Source organism: Papio anubis, chromosome 20 (genome assembly GCF_008728515.1).
Source record: "Papio anubis isolate 15944 chromosome 20, Panubis1.0, whole genome shotgun sequence".
NCBI lineage: Eukaryota > Metazoa > Chordata > Mammalia > Primates > Cercopithecidae > Papio > Papio anubis.
Window position 1 is genome coordinate 17,249,895 of NC_044995.1, and position 19,000 is coordinate 17,268,894.

The following is a 19,000-nucleotide window of genomic DNA, read 5'->3' on the forward strand; positions in this document are numbered from 1 at the left end:
GCCAGCCTGGTGGGCGCAGGTACAAGAGGTCTTGTGTTGCTCCGCCTGGAATCTGAGGGACCCTGGCAGAGGGCATGGAGGACGGCGTGGGGAGAGGAGTTTCTCAGGTGAGGCTGAGGGCTGTGGCTGCGGAAGGAAAGCTGGTTGGGGAGAGGAGAGGGACAGACATCCCAGCCCTTGCAGGGGCCTTGCAGTGCAAACGCCTTCCTGATCCTGGGGAAGAAGGAGGAAGGCTTCTTGCCAGTCAGGGGCCCCCTGAGGCCAGGGGAGGAGGAGAGAAAGACAGAAATAGAAACGGAGCAGGAGGGAGGGGGATGGATCTAGGCAGACAAGGTGGGAGGCAGCTAGGACAGAGGCACCAGAGAATCACAGGCCAGGAGGCTTCCTCACTCAGGGGCCCAACCACCCTCATCTGTGTCAGTCATGAAGACTCCCAGGTACTGAGGGCTTTTCACAAGCCAGGCACAGCGCTCCCAAACCCTTGCTGATGCACAGATAAAGAGCATGCAACCCAGTGCATGGCACATAATGCTCAGGAAATGGAGTTACTCCAATAATAAGCGTGACTGCATTTAAAGTCTGCACAGGTATATGCAGTGTGTGCACACAATTTTCAAGATGAGGAAACTGAAGCTCAGAGAGGTTAAGAAGCATGTCCAAGATCACACAGCCAGTTAACAGCAGAGCCATGATTGGAAAGCTGACTGCCTCCAACCTGCACACAGAACCATCAGGAATCTTGTCTCTGATTCACTTGATAAAGCCTTATTGAGCATGTATTATGTAACTGGTCCTACGTAGAGGCTATTGCAGTGAACAATAGATGAAACAAAACAAGAAAGCCCTGCTCCGTGGTGCCTATATTCCAGAGGGAGGAGAAATAAACAAATAAGCAATTAAATGAGTCCAGGAGGTTGAGGTTGCAATGAGCCCTGATCGCGCCACTGTACTCCAGCCTGCGCGGCAGAGTGAGATCCAACAAACAAACAAACAAAACAAACACAAGTAAATAATGCATGTCCAGTGGTAAATAAATGCTATGCAAAGAATGAAAACAGGATGATGGCATAGAGAATGACTTTGAGGCCTACTTTAGATGGAAGGGTCAAGAAGGGTGATGTTGGAGCTAAATAAATTCATTGTGAGAAAAGCAGGGAAAAGCATTCCAGGCAAAGGGAATAGCATGTGCAAAGGCCCTTAGGAAGTAGTGTGCTTGATGTGTTGGAGGCAGTGTGTCTGGACTGAAGTGAGGAGAGTGAGAGGAGAGTAGGTGGGAGAAGCAAGCAGGTTCTACATAACCTTATGAGGTGTGGTCAAGAGTTAACATTTTATTCTTTGGAGCCGTGGGAAGCCAATGAAGGGTCTTCACCAGGGATGGTATGTGGTCTGATTTCCATGGAGACCCCGGCTTTGGGGTGAGGTATGCCTACCTTCAAAACAGAATTGGGCGCCGGACGCAGTGATTGACACATAATCCCAGCACTCTGGGAGGCTAAGTTGGGAGGATCACTTGAGTCCAGGAGTTCAAGACCAGCCTGGGAAACATAGTGAGATCCTGTCTCTATTAAAAAAAAAAAAAAAATTAAAGGCCGGGAGGGGTGGCTCATGCCTGTAATCCCAGCACTTTGGGAGGCCGAGGTGGGCGGATTGCCTGAGGTCAGGAGTTCGAGACCAGGCTGGCCAACATGGTGAAACCCCATCTCTACTAAAAATACAAAAATTAGCTGGGCATGGTAGGTTCCTGTGATTTCAGCTGCTTGAAAGGCTGAGGCAGGAGAATCGCTTGAACCCGGGAGGTGGAGGTTGCAGTGAACCCAGGAGGCGGAGTTTGCAGTGAGTCGAGATTACATCACTGCACTCCAGCCTGGGTGACAGAGTGTGGCTCTGTCTCAAAAAAAGTTGTGGGGGATTGCAAAGCTACAAGGAACAGGGGCTTACAGAAAAGAGCTCAGACTCAACCCCACCGAGACACTCTTCCTATGCATCTCTCTTCTTTGCTTGTCTCAGCTCAGATTCATCCCTTTCAACTGCATGTGGTGGGGAAAATGGTCATTTATTTACAGACACACACTCAATCTTTCCAGAGCCCAGAGATAAAATGGCAGAATCTCTAGTCCTAAGAGCAATCTCAGGGAAGGGCTCTTATTGGTCTGGCTGAGGTCACATGGCAACCCCGACACTGATTGCAGCATCCAAGGGAATGAATGGAATGCTTTGATTGGCCAGGTTGGGGATGGGTGGGTCCTATGTCCAGGTTGTGTGTCCCGGGAAGGGGGGATTGCTAAATATTAGGTCGAACCACATGAACTTGCCGTTTTTGTAGGTGAAACATTGTAGAGTATTGGCAATTTTATGTGGTTGAAGCTAAATACTCACCAGATAAAGTAGGATAAGAAATCTTGTTGGCTGGGTGTGGTGGCTCATACCTGTAATTCCAGCACTTTTCGAGGCCAAGGTGGGAGGATCACTTGAGGCTAGGAGCTTGAGACCAGCCTGGGCAACATGGCGAGACTCTGTCTCTATAAAGATAAAAATAAAACATTAGCCAAGCATGGTGGTGTGCACCTGTAGTCCCAGTTACTCAGGAGGTGGTCTCGAGCCCAGGAGTTTGAGGCAGCAGTGAGCTATGATTGAGCCACTGAACTCCAGCCTGGATGACAGAGCAAGATCTTAAAAAAAAAAAGAAAACAAAGAAAGCTTGTTGCTGTTATATGCTAGTCTCAAAAAAGAAAACAAAATTGGCCGAGCGTGGTGGCTCACGCCTGTAATCCCAGCACTTTGGGAGGCCGAGGCGGGTGGATCAAGTCAGGAGATCAAAGACCATCCTGGCTAACACGGGTGAGCCTGTCTCTACTAAAAATATGAAAAATTAGCCGGGCGTGGTGGCAGGCGCCTGTAGTCCCAGCTACCCGGGAGGCTGAGGCAGGAGAATGGCGTCAACCCAGGAGGTGGAGCTTGCAGTGAGCCTAGATCTACAGCCACAGCCCTCCAGCCTGGGTGACAGGCAGGGCTTCCATCTCAAAAAAAAGAAACAAAATTAAGAAAACATTGTGAGCATATAAAAGCAATAGGAGGCTGGAGCACGGGGGCTCATGCCTGTAATCCCAGCACTTTGGGAGGCTGAGGCAGGTGGATCACCTGAGGTCAGGAGGATTCCGAGATCAAGCATTAGCCAACATGGTGAAACCCTGTCTCTACTAAAATACAAAAATTAGCCATGCATGATGGCGTGCGCCTATAATCCCAGCTACTCAGGAGGATGAGGCACGAGAATCACTTGAACCCGGGAGGCGGAGGTTACAGTGAGCCAAGATCATGCCACTGCACTCCAGCCTGGGTGACAGAGCGAGACTCTGTCTCAAAAAAAATAAATAAAATAAAAAAATAAAAAAATATATATATAGCAATAGAAACCCGGGTGTACTATGCTGAAAGATTTTTGGAGGAGGAGGTGATATTGTGGAAATGAACCAGGTGAAGACTTGGTCGTCGGAGAGTGTCCAAAGTAGAGGGAACCACTGAAGCAAAGGCCACCATGAGAGAGGACAAGGAAAAGCTTGTTACTGTGCTCTGGAGATGGAGTGCTTGCTCTGATTGATCAAATTGGAGTCATGTGTCCAGCCAAATGAGGGAGTGGGAAAGGAGGTCATTTCCAAAGGAAAACTGAAGAGCTGTTACCAGGAGTAATGGATGCTGGTCAGGCAAAACTAAAATATATCCAGTTCAAAATCTCTTCCGTAAAGCCTTGGCATCTCCAAGCAGAGATCTGCAACCTCGTTTTCTTCCATTGCAACATTCATAATTGAAGAGACTCGTATGCCTGGGCTCGGACATGTCCTATATGACTAAAATTTTTATGAAATATTAATTGACCACCTTCTCTGGGTTCAGTGCTGGCCATGCAGAGATGAATTCGTGGGGATACATTTGGCTGCAAGACACAGAAAAATCCAATTAACATGACCTAAGCAATAAAGACATTCAGTTATGTCATCTAAGTAAGTGTGGAGTTAGGGGATTCTGAGGTTTGGTGCAATGGCTTATTAATATCAGCAAGGACCCCGTTTTCTACTCTTTTGGTCTACCTTCCTCAGAATGATAGCTTCACACCCTAAACTTGTTGCCTTGTGGTCACAAAATGGTTGCCATAGCTCTGGGCCTCACATCCTTATACCAATGAACTAAGCCGGAAGGAAGAGAACAACTGGGAAAGAGTTCTGTTTGTATCAAGGAAGAAAAATATGTTAAAATAATGAGAGTTAACAGCAACAAACACATGTATGGGGCTCACCCTTTGCCAAGCTGTGTTACAGTTTTTACATAAATTACCTTTTTCTTTTTTTGAGGCAGTCTGCATCTGTCACCAGGCTGGAGTACAGTGGCACCATCCGACTCACTGCAACCTCCATACTCCTGAGTTCAGCGATTCTCCACCCTCAGCATACCCGGTAGCTGGGATTACAGGCAGCACCATGCCGGCTAATTTTGAGACCAGTTCTCACTTTGTCTCCCCAGGCTGGAGTCGCGGTGGCGATCTCGGCTCACTGCAAGCTCCGCCTCCCGGGTTCACGCCCATTCTCCCAGTAGCTGGGACTACAGGCATCGCCACCGCATGACTAATTTTTGTATTTTTAGTAGAGGCGGGTTTCACCGTGTTAACCAGGATAGTCTCGATCTCACCTGCGTGATCACCGCCTGAAGCCTCCCAAAGTGCTGGGATTACAGGCGTGAGCCGCAGCCCTTGACCATCCGGCTAATTTTTGTATTTTTAGTAGAGATGGAGTTTCGCGATGTTGGGCAGGCTGGTCTGAAACTCCTGACCTCAAGTGATCTGCCTGCCTCAGCCTCCCAAAGTGCTGGGATTACAGGAGTGAGCCACTGCGCCCAGCATAAATTAATTTATTTAAGAAGCCCTTAATTTCATGGTCACTCTGAGCTGCGAGGGAACCTGGGAAAGCAGGTATCAGGCAAAAGAGACAGAATTCGTGTCCTGGGCGGGGCACCATGCTGCCCCCTACCCAAACTGAGGTTCTGCTAGTCACAGACTTTATAATGTAGTGGGAATGGTTGTGAGGTTGTGTGTAAATTTTAAAAAAATTTACAAATAACTTTTTTATGTTTAACTCCTCTTTCTTTCTCCCTCAGCTTCCCTTCCCCCCCCCCCCTCCCTTCCCCCCTCCCCCTCCCCCCCCCCCCCCCCTTCCTTTCCCCCCTCCCCTCCTCTTCCCTTCCCTTCCCTACCCTTCCTCTCCCTTCCCTTCCCTCCTCTCTCTCTCTTTCTTTCTTTTTTTGAGACAGTCTTACTTTGTCACCGGGCTGGAGTACGGTGGCATGATCATGGCTCACTACAGCCTCAACCTCCTGGACTCGAGCCATCTTCCTGGGACTGGGATTACAGGCACGTGCTACCATGCCTACCTAATTTTTGAGTTTTTTTGTAAAGATGTGGTCGCTATGTTGCTCAGGCTGGTCTCTAACTCCTGCGCTCAAGCAATCCTCCCACCTAGGCCTCCTAAAGTGCAGGGATTACAGGCGTGAGCCACCACACCTGGCCACATTTAACTTGCTTTTGGTTATCAAGGAGAATGCTTCAACTTTTGCCCGTTGGTTGTATGTAATTTCTGCGTATGCCTGTACTTCTGTCCTCTGACTCCTAATCAAGAAAATCCTCAAGAATGCAAAGGAGGCCGGGCGCGGTGGCTCATGCCTGTAATTCCAGCACTTTGGGAGGCCGAGGCGGGAGGATCACTTGAGGCCAGGAGTTCGACACCGGTCTGGCCAACATGGTGAAACCCCGTATCTACTAAAAATACAAAAATTAGCTGGGAGTGGTGGCACGTGCCTGTAGTCCCTGCTACTCGGGAGGCTGAGGCAGGAGAATCGCTTGAACCCAGGAGACGAAGGTTGCAGTGAGCTGAGATCTTGTCACTGCACTCCAGCCTGGGCGACAGAGCCAGACTCCGTCTCAAACAAACAAACAATACAAAGAAGTGAGAGTTATAGGATGATAAGAATGGAATTTTGTTCTGAAACCCTGTAATGTAACAAAAAGTCAACCATTCAGAAACTTTGTTGGGGCTGGGGCGGTGGCTCACGCCTGTAGTCCTAGCACTTTGGTAGGCTGAGGCAGGAGGACTGCTTGAGTCCAGGAGCTCGACACCAGTCTGGGCAACATAGCGACACCCCGTTTCTACAAAAAATACAAAAATTAGGTGGGGGTGGAGGCACACACCTGTAGTCCCAGCTGCTCGGGAAGTTGAGGTGGGAGGACGGTTTGAAACTGGGAGGTGGAGGTTGCAGTGATCTGAGATAGATCGTACCACTGCACTTCAGCCTGGGTGACGGAGCCAGACGCTGTCCCCCTCTCCCCAACCCCCCCAAAAAAACTCTGATGGGTCATTTTGGTAATAAATTTCTCGTGACACACCTCACAGTGAATTGTGATGGGCTGGTGGCTGTCTCACCGTTCCAATGATTTATTGCCTTATAACAAACCAAACTTACTGGCATAAAACAAATATTATTATGCTCACAGTTTCTGTGGGTCAGGAACTTAATCAGGGCCCAGTGAGGATGGCTTGTCTCTGCTCCAGCTGGGACCTAGAGTCATCTAAACGCTTCTTCACTCGCATGTCTGGTTCCTGAGCTGGGGTGAATCAAAAGCTGCGCTGGGATTATCATATGGAGTACCTATATGTGGCCTCTCTGTATGTCTGGGCTTCCCACAGCATTGCTGTTAGGTTCCAGGATGTAGCACCCTGAGAGCTTTTCCTTTCCTTTCCTTTCTTTCTTTCTTTCTTTTTTTTTCTTTCTTGAGACGGAGTTTCACTCTTGTTGCCCAGGCTGGAAGGCAATGGTGTGATCTTGGCTCACCGCAACCTCCACCTCCCAGGTTTAAGTGATTCTCCTGACTCAGCTTCCCAAGTAGCTGGGATTACAGGTATGTGCCACCACGCCTGGCTAATTTTTGTATTTTTGGTAGAGATGAGGTTTCTCCATGTTGGTCAGGCTGGTCTCAAACTCCCGACCTCAAGTGATCCTCCCGCCTTGGGCTCCCAAAGCGCTGGGATTACAGGCCTGAGCCACTGCGCCTGGCCTTTTTTTTTTTTTGAGACGGAGTTTCGCTCTTGTCAGTCAGGCTGGAATGCAGTGGTGTGATCTCAGCTCACCACAGCCTCCACCTCCCGGGTTCAAGCATTTCTCCTGCCTCAGCCTCCCAAGTAGCTGGGATTACAGGGGCATGCCACAACTCCTGGCTAATTTTTGTATTTTTAGTAGAAACAGGATTTCACCATGTTAGCTAAGCTGGTCTCAAACTCCTGACTTCAAGTGATCTGCCTGCCTCAGCCTCCCAAAGTGCTGGGATTACAGGTGTGAGCCACCATGCCTGGCAGTGCACACACATACTTGCACACATGTGGGCATGAACATGCACAGTTACGCATCTTTGGTTAGATTCAAGTTTGGGTAGACACTCATTTACATACAAATATACACACAGTCACAGAAGTCAGGCACACACAAATATACACAATCAGTCACAAATTTTGCCTGCATCACACAGACATCCACACCCAGTCACAGACCCACAATCCCACACACACTCAAGGATTCACCTATCACAGAAGGTTCCAATTCCTTGTTGTTTATTTGTGCATAATGTATAAAAGTAAAACAATAAACTCAGTCCTATGTCTCAGTCAGGGCTGTAGCTTCATAAATAAAGGGTGAGAGGAAATAATTTAAGGAAGGAGTAGGGCTCAGTGCATAAATAAGGTGTGGGGTGTCAGGTGGATTCGGGGTGGGTTGACGTTCTCAGACACAGGTCCCCATTGGCGACACATGTCAGGTCCCGTATGAGTAGGCGGAAGAGGTTGAAGGTGACAGACGCCTCAAGGCAGCCAGGGGACTCCTGTAGGGGAGGAGGGGATGGGTCACGGGCTGTCCAGGGTCTGGGCTCCTATTGGCTCCTCAGACCCTGGTCCTTCTCTTCCTGGGTTGCTCACCTTTTCGGGGGCCTCCTGGAGCCGGTGTAGCCAGTGGTGGAGGCGGCCCCGGGTCCTGGGCCCTGCTGTGGGCTGAGCCTGGATCTGTGGGCAGAGGAGGGCGGTGTGTGAGGCGGAGCCTGAGCCACCACAGGGGAAGGATGCTGCTCAGAACTCACAGACCTGAGTGCCCAGGCCCCGATGACTCACACAGGCCTGGAGCTGGGAAAGGATGTGCTGCAGGGTGTGAAGGGGCTGGTCTAGGACGACCTCTAGGGCCGAGTCAGTGTCAGCGGCAGCCTCCAGGACTTTCAGCGTCAGGGCCAGCTCAGCCTCCAAGGCCCCGGGGCGCTCCCTCACCTGAGGAGAGGTGAAAAAGAGCATGTGAGGGAGAACAGGCAAGAAGACCCAGTTAGTGGGGACAGGTAGGCAATCCTGGGGAAGGACGGTGACACAGTGCATGTGGTGGGGACAGGTGAGGGGTCTGGGGAGAAGGAGGCAGGAGGGGGAAGACTTGAGGAAGGATACAGGGGAGGCAGGATGGTCAAGGAGGCAGGTGAGGGGATAAGTGAAATGGAGACAAATGAAAGGGGACTTACGGGGGTCACAGAGGTTCCCTGGGACAGGGTGGGGACGGGTGAGGAGAAAGCAGGTTGGGGCGCAGTGAGAGAGGGACAGTTGCATGCACAGAGAAGAAGGGTGCGGACAGGTGTGGTGGCTCACACCTGTAATCCCAGCACTTTGGGAGGCCGAGGCAGGTGGGTCACCTGAGGTCAGGAGTTCGAGACCAGCCTGGCCAACATGGTGAAACCCTGTTTCTACTAAAAATACAAAAATTAGCTGGGCATCATGGCACATGCCTATAATCGCAGCTACTCAGGAGGCTGAGGCAGGAGAATCGCTTGAACCCGGAAGGAGGAGGTTGCAGTGAGCCAAGATCATGCCACTGCACTCCAGCCTGGGCGACAGAGCAAGACTCTGTCTCAAAAAAAAAAAAAAAAAAAAAAAGAAGGGTGGATGGAGGGGAGCATGAGCTGGATGAATGTCAGTGAAAGATGATGAGGAACAGGTGACAGGGGCGGGTGAGAGGGAGAGGGAGTCAGTGTTGGGAACAGACAGGGGGAAGTGGAGCAGGATGAATGGCACAGGCGGGGGACAGACTGGGGACATTTGGGAGAGAAATGAAGAGTGAGAGTGGAAGTGACAGGGACAGGTGAGTGAGCTAGGGCAGTGGGGCCAACGGGAGATGATAGAAGGGACCCAGGGGAAGGACAGAGTCAAGAGAGCTGTTGAGAAGTGGCAAGGGCACAGGACAGGTGAGGAGAGGTCCAAGACAGTGAAGGACAAGGGAGACAAAGAAAGCTAAGGGGCCACTTAAGGAGAGAGGGGAAAGGGTCAAGGGAAGGGTGAAGGGGGCCTGACTTCCAACTCACCTGGAGAAGCCTTAGGTCCCAATTCCCGGGGAAGACAGGAGAGCTGCAACTCCAGTTTTTCAACTTGAGTGACTCTTCCTAGAGAGTAAGGGCAGGGGTTAGCCCACAGCAGGATGGCTGGAAGCTAGCTTCTAGCAGCAAGGATGAAGTTAGCCTGACAGCATAGGTTTAACCCAGTGCAGAAAGGATAGAGGTTCGCCATAGTTGGAAGGCTAGAGGCTAGCCCACGGTAGCAGGGCAGTAACTGGGACACCTGTAGAAGTGGAAGTTAGCCCCTAGCAACAGGAACTCACCAAGGCGTCCCTGGCCTTCTTGAAGCTTGCCAACTCCTGCGGTGACAGAGATTTGAACCTGCCAATGTCGCAGCCCTTCCCAGTTGTGGTGGGCTTGGAAGTGGGGACAGGGCCTGCCACGGCCAAGCCTAGCACCAAAGTCACCAGCACCACGATCCAAGCTGCAGCCATGGCTAAATCGCAACTGCTTCCCCAGCGGCATGGCTCTCTGCTTTTTAGCCGGGCAAAATGAGCAATCCACGATGATGTGTGTAAAGTGAAAAGGTAATTGGAAATGAGAATTTCCACTTTGACTTCAGAGGCATGAGTGGGTGGGGCCAGCCTGGGAGCCTGGTGAGGGAACAGGTGTGGGCGGGGCCAAGTGAGCTGGGAGCTGCATCAAGAAGGAAAGAGAAACTGAAATCCTTAGAAATCTCTGGGCAGCTTTCAGTCAAATGGCCTCGAGAAGTCCCTGATGGAGGCTGAGATTAGGGAGAAGGCTACCTGAATGGCAGGGAGAAAGCTTCTTTTTTATTCTAAATTAGCCAGGAGTGGGGGCAGGCACCTGTGGTCTCAGCTACTCAGGAGGCCGAGGCATGAGAATCGCTTGAATCTGGGAGGCGAGGTTGCAGTGAGCAAAGATCATGCCACTGCACTCCAGCCTAGGCGACAGAGTGAGATTCTGTTTCCAAAAAAACCAAAAAAAACTAGTTTTTTATTTTATTATTATTATTTTTTTTTGAGATGGAGTTTTGCTCTTGTTGCCCAGGCTGGAGTGCAATGGTGCAACCTTGGCTCACTGCAACTTCTGCCTCCCAGGTTCAAGCGATTCTCCTGCCTCAGCCTCCTAAGTAGCTGGGAATACAGGTGCGCACCATCACGCCTGGCTAATTTTTGTATTTTTAGTAGAGACTGGGTTTTACCGTGTTGGTCAGGCTGGCCTCGAACCTCTGACCTCAGGTGATCTGCCTACCTTGGCCTCCCAAAGTGCTGGGATTATAGGCATGAGCCACCGCCTTATTTTATTATTTATTTATATTTGTAGAGATAGGGATCTCACTATTTTGCCCAGGCCAGTCTTGAACTCCTGGCCTTAAGCCATCCTTCTGCTTCAGCCTCCCAAAGTGCTAGGATTATAGGCATAAGCCACTGCTCCCGGCCAAGAAGGAGCTTCTGCCATTGATTTAAGAGTGTCCCATTAACAGCCGGGCACGGTGGCTCAAGCCTGTAATCCCAGCACTTTGGGAGGCCGAGGAGGGCGGATCACGAGGTCAGGAGATCGAGACCATCCTGGCTAACATGGTGAAACACCGTCTCTACTAAAAAATAAAAAAAAAAACTAGCCAGGCGAGGTGGCAGGCGCCTGTAGTCCCAGCTACTCGGGAGGCTGAGGCAGGAGAATGGCATAAACCCGGGAGGCGGAGCTTGTAGTGAGTTGAGATCTGGCCACTGCACTCCAGCCTGGGCGACAGAGCGAGACTCCGTCTCAAAAAAAAAAAAAAGAGAATGTTCTATTAACTAACTCAGTTCATGCTCCTAATGTTTCTCTCAGTAGTTATTTTTATAATTGTGATGATTAATTTTAGGTGTCACCTTGACTGGTAAAGTTTACCAGATAGCTGGTGATGCGTTAATTCTGGGCATGACTCTGGGGTATTTCCAGAAGAGATTAGCATTTGAATCAATGGACTGAGTAAGGAAGACCCGTTGTTACCCAATGTGGTGGGCACCATCCAATTGGCCGAGGGCCTGAGTAGAACAAAAAGGCAGAGGAAAGGTGAATTTGCTCTCTCTTATGAGCTGGGACACCCTGCATCTGCCCTTAAACATCAGAATTCCAGGCTCTTTGGCCTTTGAACGCTGGGATGTGCAGTTGGGCATGGTGGCTCACGCCAGTAATCCCAGCAGTTTGGGAGGCTGAGGCAGGTGGATCACTTAAGGTCAGGAGTTCGAGACCAGCCTGGCCAACATGGTGAAGCCCCATGTCTACTAAAAATACAAAAATTAGCCAGGTGTGGTGGCACAGGCCTGTAGTCCCAGCTACTCGGGAGGCTGAGGCAGGAGAATTGCTTGAACTCTGGAAGCGGAGGCTGCAGTGAGCTGAGTTCATGCCATTGCACTCCAGCCTGGGCAACAGAGCGAGATTCTATCTCAGAAAAAAGTTGCTGGGACTTACACTAGCTGCCCCCCAAGTCCTGAGGCTTTTGTTCTTGAACTGAGCTGAACTACAAGCTTCCCTGGTTCTCCAGCTTGCAGATGGCTTGTCATGGAACGTATTAGCCTTCCTAATTGTCTGAGCCAATTCCCCTAATAAATCGCCTCCTCTCTCTTTCTCTCTCTCATCTATCTAGTCTCTATCTATCTATTTATCTCTCTCTCTCTCTCTATGTATGTATGTATGTATGTATGTATGTATGTAACTCTCTATCTCTATCATCTATCTAGTCTCTATCTATCTATCTATCTGTCTATTTATCTGTCTATCATCTATTTATCCAACCATCCTATTTGTTCTGTCTCTCTGGAGAACCCTAATACAATAATCATGCCCATTTTACTGGGGAGACAACTGAGGCATAGGAAGGCAAAGTGACTTGCCTAAGGTCCCACAGAGGGTTAGAGGCAGAGAAGGGGTATGATCAGAGTCCTATGCGCTTGCTCCCTATTCCATATGCAGTCCAGGTAGAAGATGAGAACCTCTGGGGGTAGCAGGCCCACTTCTCCTTTCTGTCCCTCTGGGGCGCATGGAAGGGGTAAGGAACTCCTTATTCGCTGGGGGCAAGCGCATTTCCTGGGGACTGGAGGGGCTCCCTGGAGAGAAGGTGGGCGGTGTGTCTGGTTGCCTTGCTATCATCATCCCTGCAGTAATAATAATTGTGTAGCGGGTAAGAAACTGCTCTGATGTGCAGATGTTTCCTATTTTCCACTCCTTTTTTTTTTTTTTCTTAGCCCTTTGGTGCAGAAAGTTATTAATCATACTCTTCAGATCTTAACACAAGATCACAATTGGCCCACGAAAGACCCTCCAAGGCTTTTACTCCTCCATTGCCAATTCCCATTCCCACCGCACCCCCACAGACACCTACTACAATGCACTTGATAAATAGCTGCAAAGATGTATCTTTATAATTTGTGATTTTGTGTGAGTATGTGTTTCCAATTTACATAAGTGGAATTGTGCTATAAATCTTCTACTTCTTTCTTTCTTTCTTTCTTTAACCCTAACACTGGTTCTGAGATCTCTTCACAAGCTGTGTACATCAAGTTTCCTGTGCACTGTGTTTCATGGTGTACACAACCACAGCACTTTTACTTATCTATTCTCCCAGTGATGGACACTTAGATTGCCTCTAGCTCCCCATTACCATAGGCTCACACCTGTCCTCTGGATGGGAGGCTTTCTGGAATATACAGTAGCACACCAGCTGATGTCCTCTACTGTATCCCCTCGGCTTGTGGATACAGTGGTCAGTTTCCACACAGGCTGACAGTTTCCTGCTCACGTGCTTGGATCTTTCTGCTTCTCTGCTGGAGACTGAGGCCTTTCTACTGTCTGCATGCAGAATGGACTGGAAGTAGCAGGATTGAGTCCTCCAGTAGCAATCCTCAAACAGTGAGGGCTGAAAACAATGGAATAAATACTGCGGCTTCCCTTTTCCTCGGAGGGTCCATTCTCAGGTGACTTCTACGTGATTCCTTGATCTTCTGAGGGTCCCCAGAACAAATGACCTCTAGCTGCTCATAGGAGTAGCCTTTTTGGGGGTTGGAAGTACGGTGGGTCAAATTAGGGAACCAGAGTCAAAATTTAAGCAGAGGGTCAGGCGTGGTGGCTCGCACCTGTAATCCCAGCACTTTGGGAGGCCGAGGTGGACAGATCACCTGAGCCCAGGAGTTCGAGACCAACCTGGCCAACATGTATTTTTGTATCTACTAAAAATACAAAAATTAACTGGGCGTGGTGGCACGTGCCTGTAATCCCAGCTATTCAGGAGGCTGAGGCACAGGAATCACTTGAGCCTGGGAGGCTGCAGTGAGCCGAGATCGTGCCACTGCACTCCAGCCTACGTGACAGAGCGAGACTCTGTCTCAACAAACAAACAAACAAACAAACAAACAAACAAACAAACATTAAGGAGGTGCTCATTCTGAGTCAGGGAAGTGCTTTAGGTGCCTCCCTGTACTCCAGACTCTGCACCATTTGTTGGCTTTTTGCTCTTCCTGGCTCTGTTTCCCCACTCGCTTGTGCTTCTGGGAAACAGCTCCCAAATAAGCCACCTGCACCTTTGGCCTCAGGGTATGCTTTTGGGAGAACCCAAACTGAGGATTGCTGGGTCACAGGGCATACCTGTGCTTGTATGGTCTAATCAGTACTGTTCATTAGAACTTTCTGCAATGACAGAAATATTCTGCATCTTTACTGTCCAATGTGGCTGTTGGGTATTTAACATTTGGCAAGTGCAATGCAGGAACTGAATTTTCATTTTATGTCATTTTATTTAAATTGAATTACTCTGTGTGGCTAGTAGCTATCATGATGGGCAGCACAGCTCTACATATTCATCCTTGGCTATCCCAAATAGCTGCACCTGCATTCCTCTCTCCAGAAGTACTCGAGGGTCCTATATCCTGGCAATACTGTAGCCTCCCCAACACTTGGGTCTGATTTAGATGATGAGATCCTGGGGCTTGCATCTGAGCCTGCCATAGTAGATGAGATTTTTGAGGCTGAGGAAAGACATGAGTCTATTTTGCATGTGGAAGGAATATAAATAATTTGTGGCCAGCTGGCCGACTGTTAAAACATGTCTTTGGCCTGGCATGACTGTTTGTGCCTATAATCCCAGCACTCTGAGAGGCCGAGAAGGGAGGATTGCTTGAGCCCGGGAGTTTGAGCCCAGCCTGGGCAACACAGCAAGACCTCATCTCTACAAATTAAAAAAAAAAAAAAGGGGCTGGGCGTGGTGGCTCACACCTGTAATCCCAGCACTTTGGGAGGCTGAGGCGGGTGGATCACCTGAGGTCAGGAGTTCAAGACCAGCCTGGCCAACAGGGTGAAACCCTGTCTCTACTAAAAATACAAAAAATTAGCCAGGCATGGTGAGGCTACTTGGGAGGCTGAGACATGAGAATCGCTTGAACCCGGGAGGTGGAGGTTGCAGTGAGCTGAGATCATGCACTCAGCCTGGGTGACAGAGCAACAAAAAAAAAACCCAAACCAAAAAAAATATGTTTTCAAAGTCTTTGGCCCTTTCCCCATTGAGAAGTGAGTTTGACCCCTTCCCTTGAGTCTGGGCTGGCCCTAGTGGCTCATGTGTAACCATAGGTGCTGCATGACCTCCAAGGTGAAGTTAGAAAAGGGTAAGAATCTTTCGCTTGGTTCTTTTGAGACTATCATTCTGGGAAGGCTGGGGACCATGCTAGAGGGCTCTGAGAAAACTATGCTTCCACTTTCACTTGGCATCAACTGCCAACCATGTGACTTAGCCTTCTTGGATGTTACTAAACTTTGGATGTTTGTCCCCTCCAAATCTCATGTTGAAGTTTAATCCTGGCCGGGTGCAGTGACTCACGCCTGTAATCCCAGCACTTTGGGAGACCAAGGCGGACAGATCACTTGAGATCAGGAGTTCAAGACCAGCCTGGTCAACATGGTGAAATCCTGTCTCTACTAAAAATACAAAAAAATTAGCCAGGCGTGGTGGCACATGCCTGTAGTCCAAGCTACTTGGGAAGCTGAGGCAGACAATCACTTGAACCCGGGAGGTGGAAGCTGCAATGAGCTGGGATCATGCCACTGCACTCCAGCCTGGGTAACAGAATGAGACTCTGTTTTAAAAAAAAAAAAGTTTAATCCCCAGTATGGCAATGTTGGGAGGTGGAGCTTAGTCGGAGGTGTCTGGGTCATGGCGGCAGATCCCTTGTGAATGGTTTGGTGCCATCCTTGAGGTAATGTGTGAGTCCTCACTTTATTAGATTTCTCAAGAGCTGCTTGTTCAAAAGAGCCTGGCACCTCTCATCTCTCTTGCTTCCTATCTTGCCACACGGTCTCCACGTATGCAGCTCCCCTTTGCCTTCCATCCTGAGTGGAAGGAGACTGATGCCCTCACCAGGAGCAGATGCCCGTGCCATGCATCTTGTACAACCTGCAGAACTGTGAGTCAAATAAGTCTCTTTTCATTATAAGCCTCAGGTATTCCTTTATAGCAACACAAATGCCCTAAAACAGATACACAGCCCAGCTTCCAGGTCACCTAAACTATGGTGGGGGCTCTATCACCTCTGATTCACACCCCACCAAGGACCCTACACAGCCATTTTTACTCTGCTTCTGTCCTAGGGCCTAAGGAGCAAAGGAATTATACCTGCACACGTAGATAATTTCTTCTTTTATGTACAAATGGGCTTTGTGTGTGTGTGTGTGTGTGTGTGTCTCGTTACAATTACTATGTAACAAATTACCCAAAACTTATGATTTGGTCACTGTGTAAGGTGATTAGCACCAGAAATGTATGAACAGAGCTCTGATTATTGCCTCAGCAATGACAAGATTAAAAAAGAAACCAGCATTTCATAATGCAATGTCTCAAATGTCCAGGATACAAGAGAAAATAACTTGTTATACTCCTCATCTCAAGAACCAGGAAAATCTCAAATGGAATGGGAAAAGCCAATCAATAGATGCCAACACTAAAATGATACAAATATTGAAATTATTGGACAATATATATTTTAAAAAATTACTTATTGGCTTTTTAAGATATGGGTGAAATCTCACTCTGTTGCTCAGGCTGGCCTCAAACTCCTGGCCTCAACTAATCTTCCCTCTCTGGCTTTCTGAGTAGCTGGGATTACAGGTGTGAGCCACCATGCCTGGCTCTCTGATAATAATTTTAAAGTAATTGTCATAAAAATGCTTCAACAAACAAACATGAATACTTTTGACACAATCTTTTTTTTTTTTTTTTTTTTTTTGAGACGGAGTCTTGCTCTGTTGCCCAGGCTGGAGTACAGTGGCACGATCTCAGCTCACTGCAAGCTCCACCTCCCGGGTTCATGTCATTCCCCTGCCTCAGCCTCCCGAGCAGCTGGGGCTACAGGCGCCCGCCATCATGCCCGGCTAATTTTTTATACTTTGAGTAGGGATGGGGTTTCACTGTGTTAGCCAGGATGGTCTCAATCTCCTGACCTCGTGATCTGCCCACCTCGGCTTCCCAAAGTGCTGGGATTACAGGCATAAACCACTGCACCCGGCTGACACAAAAATTTTTAATGGAAAGTTTCATCAAATAAATAGTAGATATTAAGAATTGGGTGGAAATTTTAGAAGAGAAAAATATAAGGACTGAAAAATATAAGAACTGAAGTAAAACTCACTGAAAGGGCCAAAGAGCAGAATGGAGATGACAGAAGAAAGAATCGGTAAACTTGAAGATAGGTTGATAGCAATTACTCATTCTGAACAACAGAGAGTAAGTAGTAAATAGATTGAAGTATGAACAAAAGATAGAAAGTAGATTTTTAAAAATGAAAAGAGCTCCAGGGAGGTGGAGGTTGCAGCGAGCCGAGATCATGCCACCGCACTCCAGCCTGGGGGACAATGTGAGACCCTGTCTCTAAAAAAAGAGAAAAGAAAAGAGCTCCAGGGACCTTTGGCACATTAGGTTTTAACACTCACATCACTGAAGTTCCAGAAGAACAGAAGGAAGGTGGGGATGGGCATGGTGGCTCACGCCTGTAATTCCAGCACTTGGGGAGGCCAAGGTGGGTGTATTACTTGAGCTCAGGAATTTGAGACCAGTCTGGGCAACATGGCGAAACCCCATCTCTACCAAAACTACAAAAATTAGCCAGGCATGGTGGCACGTGCCTGTGGTCTCATGGTGCCAGCTACTTGGGAGGCTGAGGTGGGAGGATCACCTGAGCTAGGGAGGTGAGGCTGCGGTGAGCCATGACTGCACTACAGCTGGCGTGATGGAGCGAGACTCTATTCCCCCTCACAAAATAAAGATAGCTATATTTTTATAAATCAGGGAGGATAAAGGGACCTAAATTGTAATGTTTCCTTCATTTTATTTGAAGTGATAAAATATTAATACTATTGTATGGTGATGTTATATATATATATTGTAATTCCAGAGCAACCACTAAAAAACTATGTAAAGAGATATGCTAAAAAAAAAAAAAAAAAACTACAGATAAAGGTAAATGAAACACTAAAAAAATGCTTAGTAATCCACAGGAGGGCAAGGAAAAGGAAACAAGAATAAAAAACAAAAGGAACTGAAGAAAAATAAGATGGGAGACTTAAGTTCTAATAAATCTGTAATTGAATGCAAATGGTTTATATACAGAGATTAGCAGAATATATTTTTAAAAACTGTATACTGTCTACAGGAAACTCATTTCAAATATAATGACATAGGTAGGTTAAAAGCAATGATGGAAGCCAGGCATGGTGGGTCACATCTGTAATCCCAGCACTTGGGAGGCTGAGGTGGGTGGCTTACTCGAGGTTAGGAGTTCAAGACCAGCCTGGCCAACATGGCGAAACCCCATTTCTATCAAAAATACAAAAATTAGACTGTGCAGGGTGGCTCATGCCTGTAATCCCAGCACTTTGGGAGGCCTGGGGAGGGCTGATCACCTGAGGTCAGGGGTTCCAGACCACCCAGGCCAACATGGTAAAACCCTATCTCTACTAAAAGCACAAAAAATTAGCTGGGTGTGGTGGCAGGAGTCTGTAATCCCAGCTACTTGGGAGGCTGAGGAGGGAGAATCACTTGAGCCCAGGAGGTCAAGGCTGCAGTGAGCAGTGATAGCACCACTGCACTCTGACCTGGGTGACAGAATGAGACACTGTCTCAAAAGAAAAAAACCAAAAAACCAAAAAAACAAAAAAACAGGAAGAAAAAACCCCCAAAACTTGTGGGATATAACTAAAGCAGTCTTAGAGAGAAGTTTATAGCACTAAATGCTTATATTAAAAATGAAGAAAGGGCTGGATGGATGTGGTGGCTCACGCCTGTAATCCCAGCACTTTTAGGGAGCTGAGGTGGGTGAACCACTTGAGGCCAGGATTTCAAGACCAGCCTGGCCAACATGGTGAAACCTTGTCTCTACTAAAAATACAAACATTAGCCGGGTGTGGCAGTGCACACTTGTAACCCTAGCTACCCAGGAGACTGAGGCACGAAAATTGTTTGAACCTGGAAGACAGAGGTTGCAGTGAGCCGAGATGGCGCCACTCCACTCTAGCCTGGATGACAGAGCGAGATTCTGTCTCAAAAAAAAAAAAAAAAAGAAAAAGAAA

General features: G+C 48.3%; 1 protein-coding gene across 1 annotated transcript; it reads right to left on the reverse strand.

Annotated features, from left to right (window-relative positions):
• Nucleotides 1-7,300: 7,300 nt before the first annotated feature.
• Nucleotides 7,301-10,273, reverse strand: IFNL1 (interferon lambda 1). Its single transcript, XM_003915503.4, has 5 exons — nt 9,712-10,273; nt 9,419-9,496; nt 8,196-8,345; nt 8,007-8,090; nt 7,301-7,912 (listed from the first exon to the last, which is right to left on the reverse strand). The coding sequence occupies exons 1-5, from the start codon at nt 9,880-9,882 to the stop codon at nt 7,787-7,789; spliced, it is 609 nt and encodes a 202-aa protein (XP_003915552.3). The 5' UTR covers nt 9,883-10,273; the 3' UTR covers nt 7,301-7,786.
• Between the last annotated feature and the right edge of the window lie 8,727 nt (nt 10,274-19,000).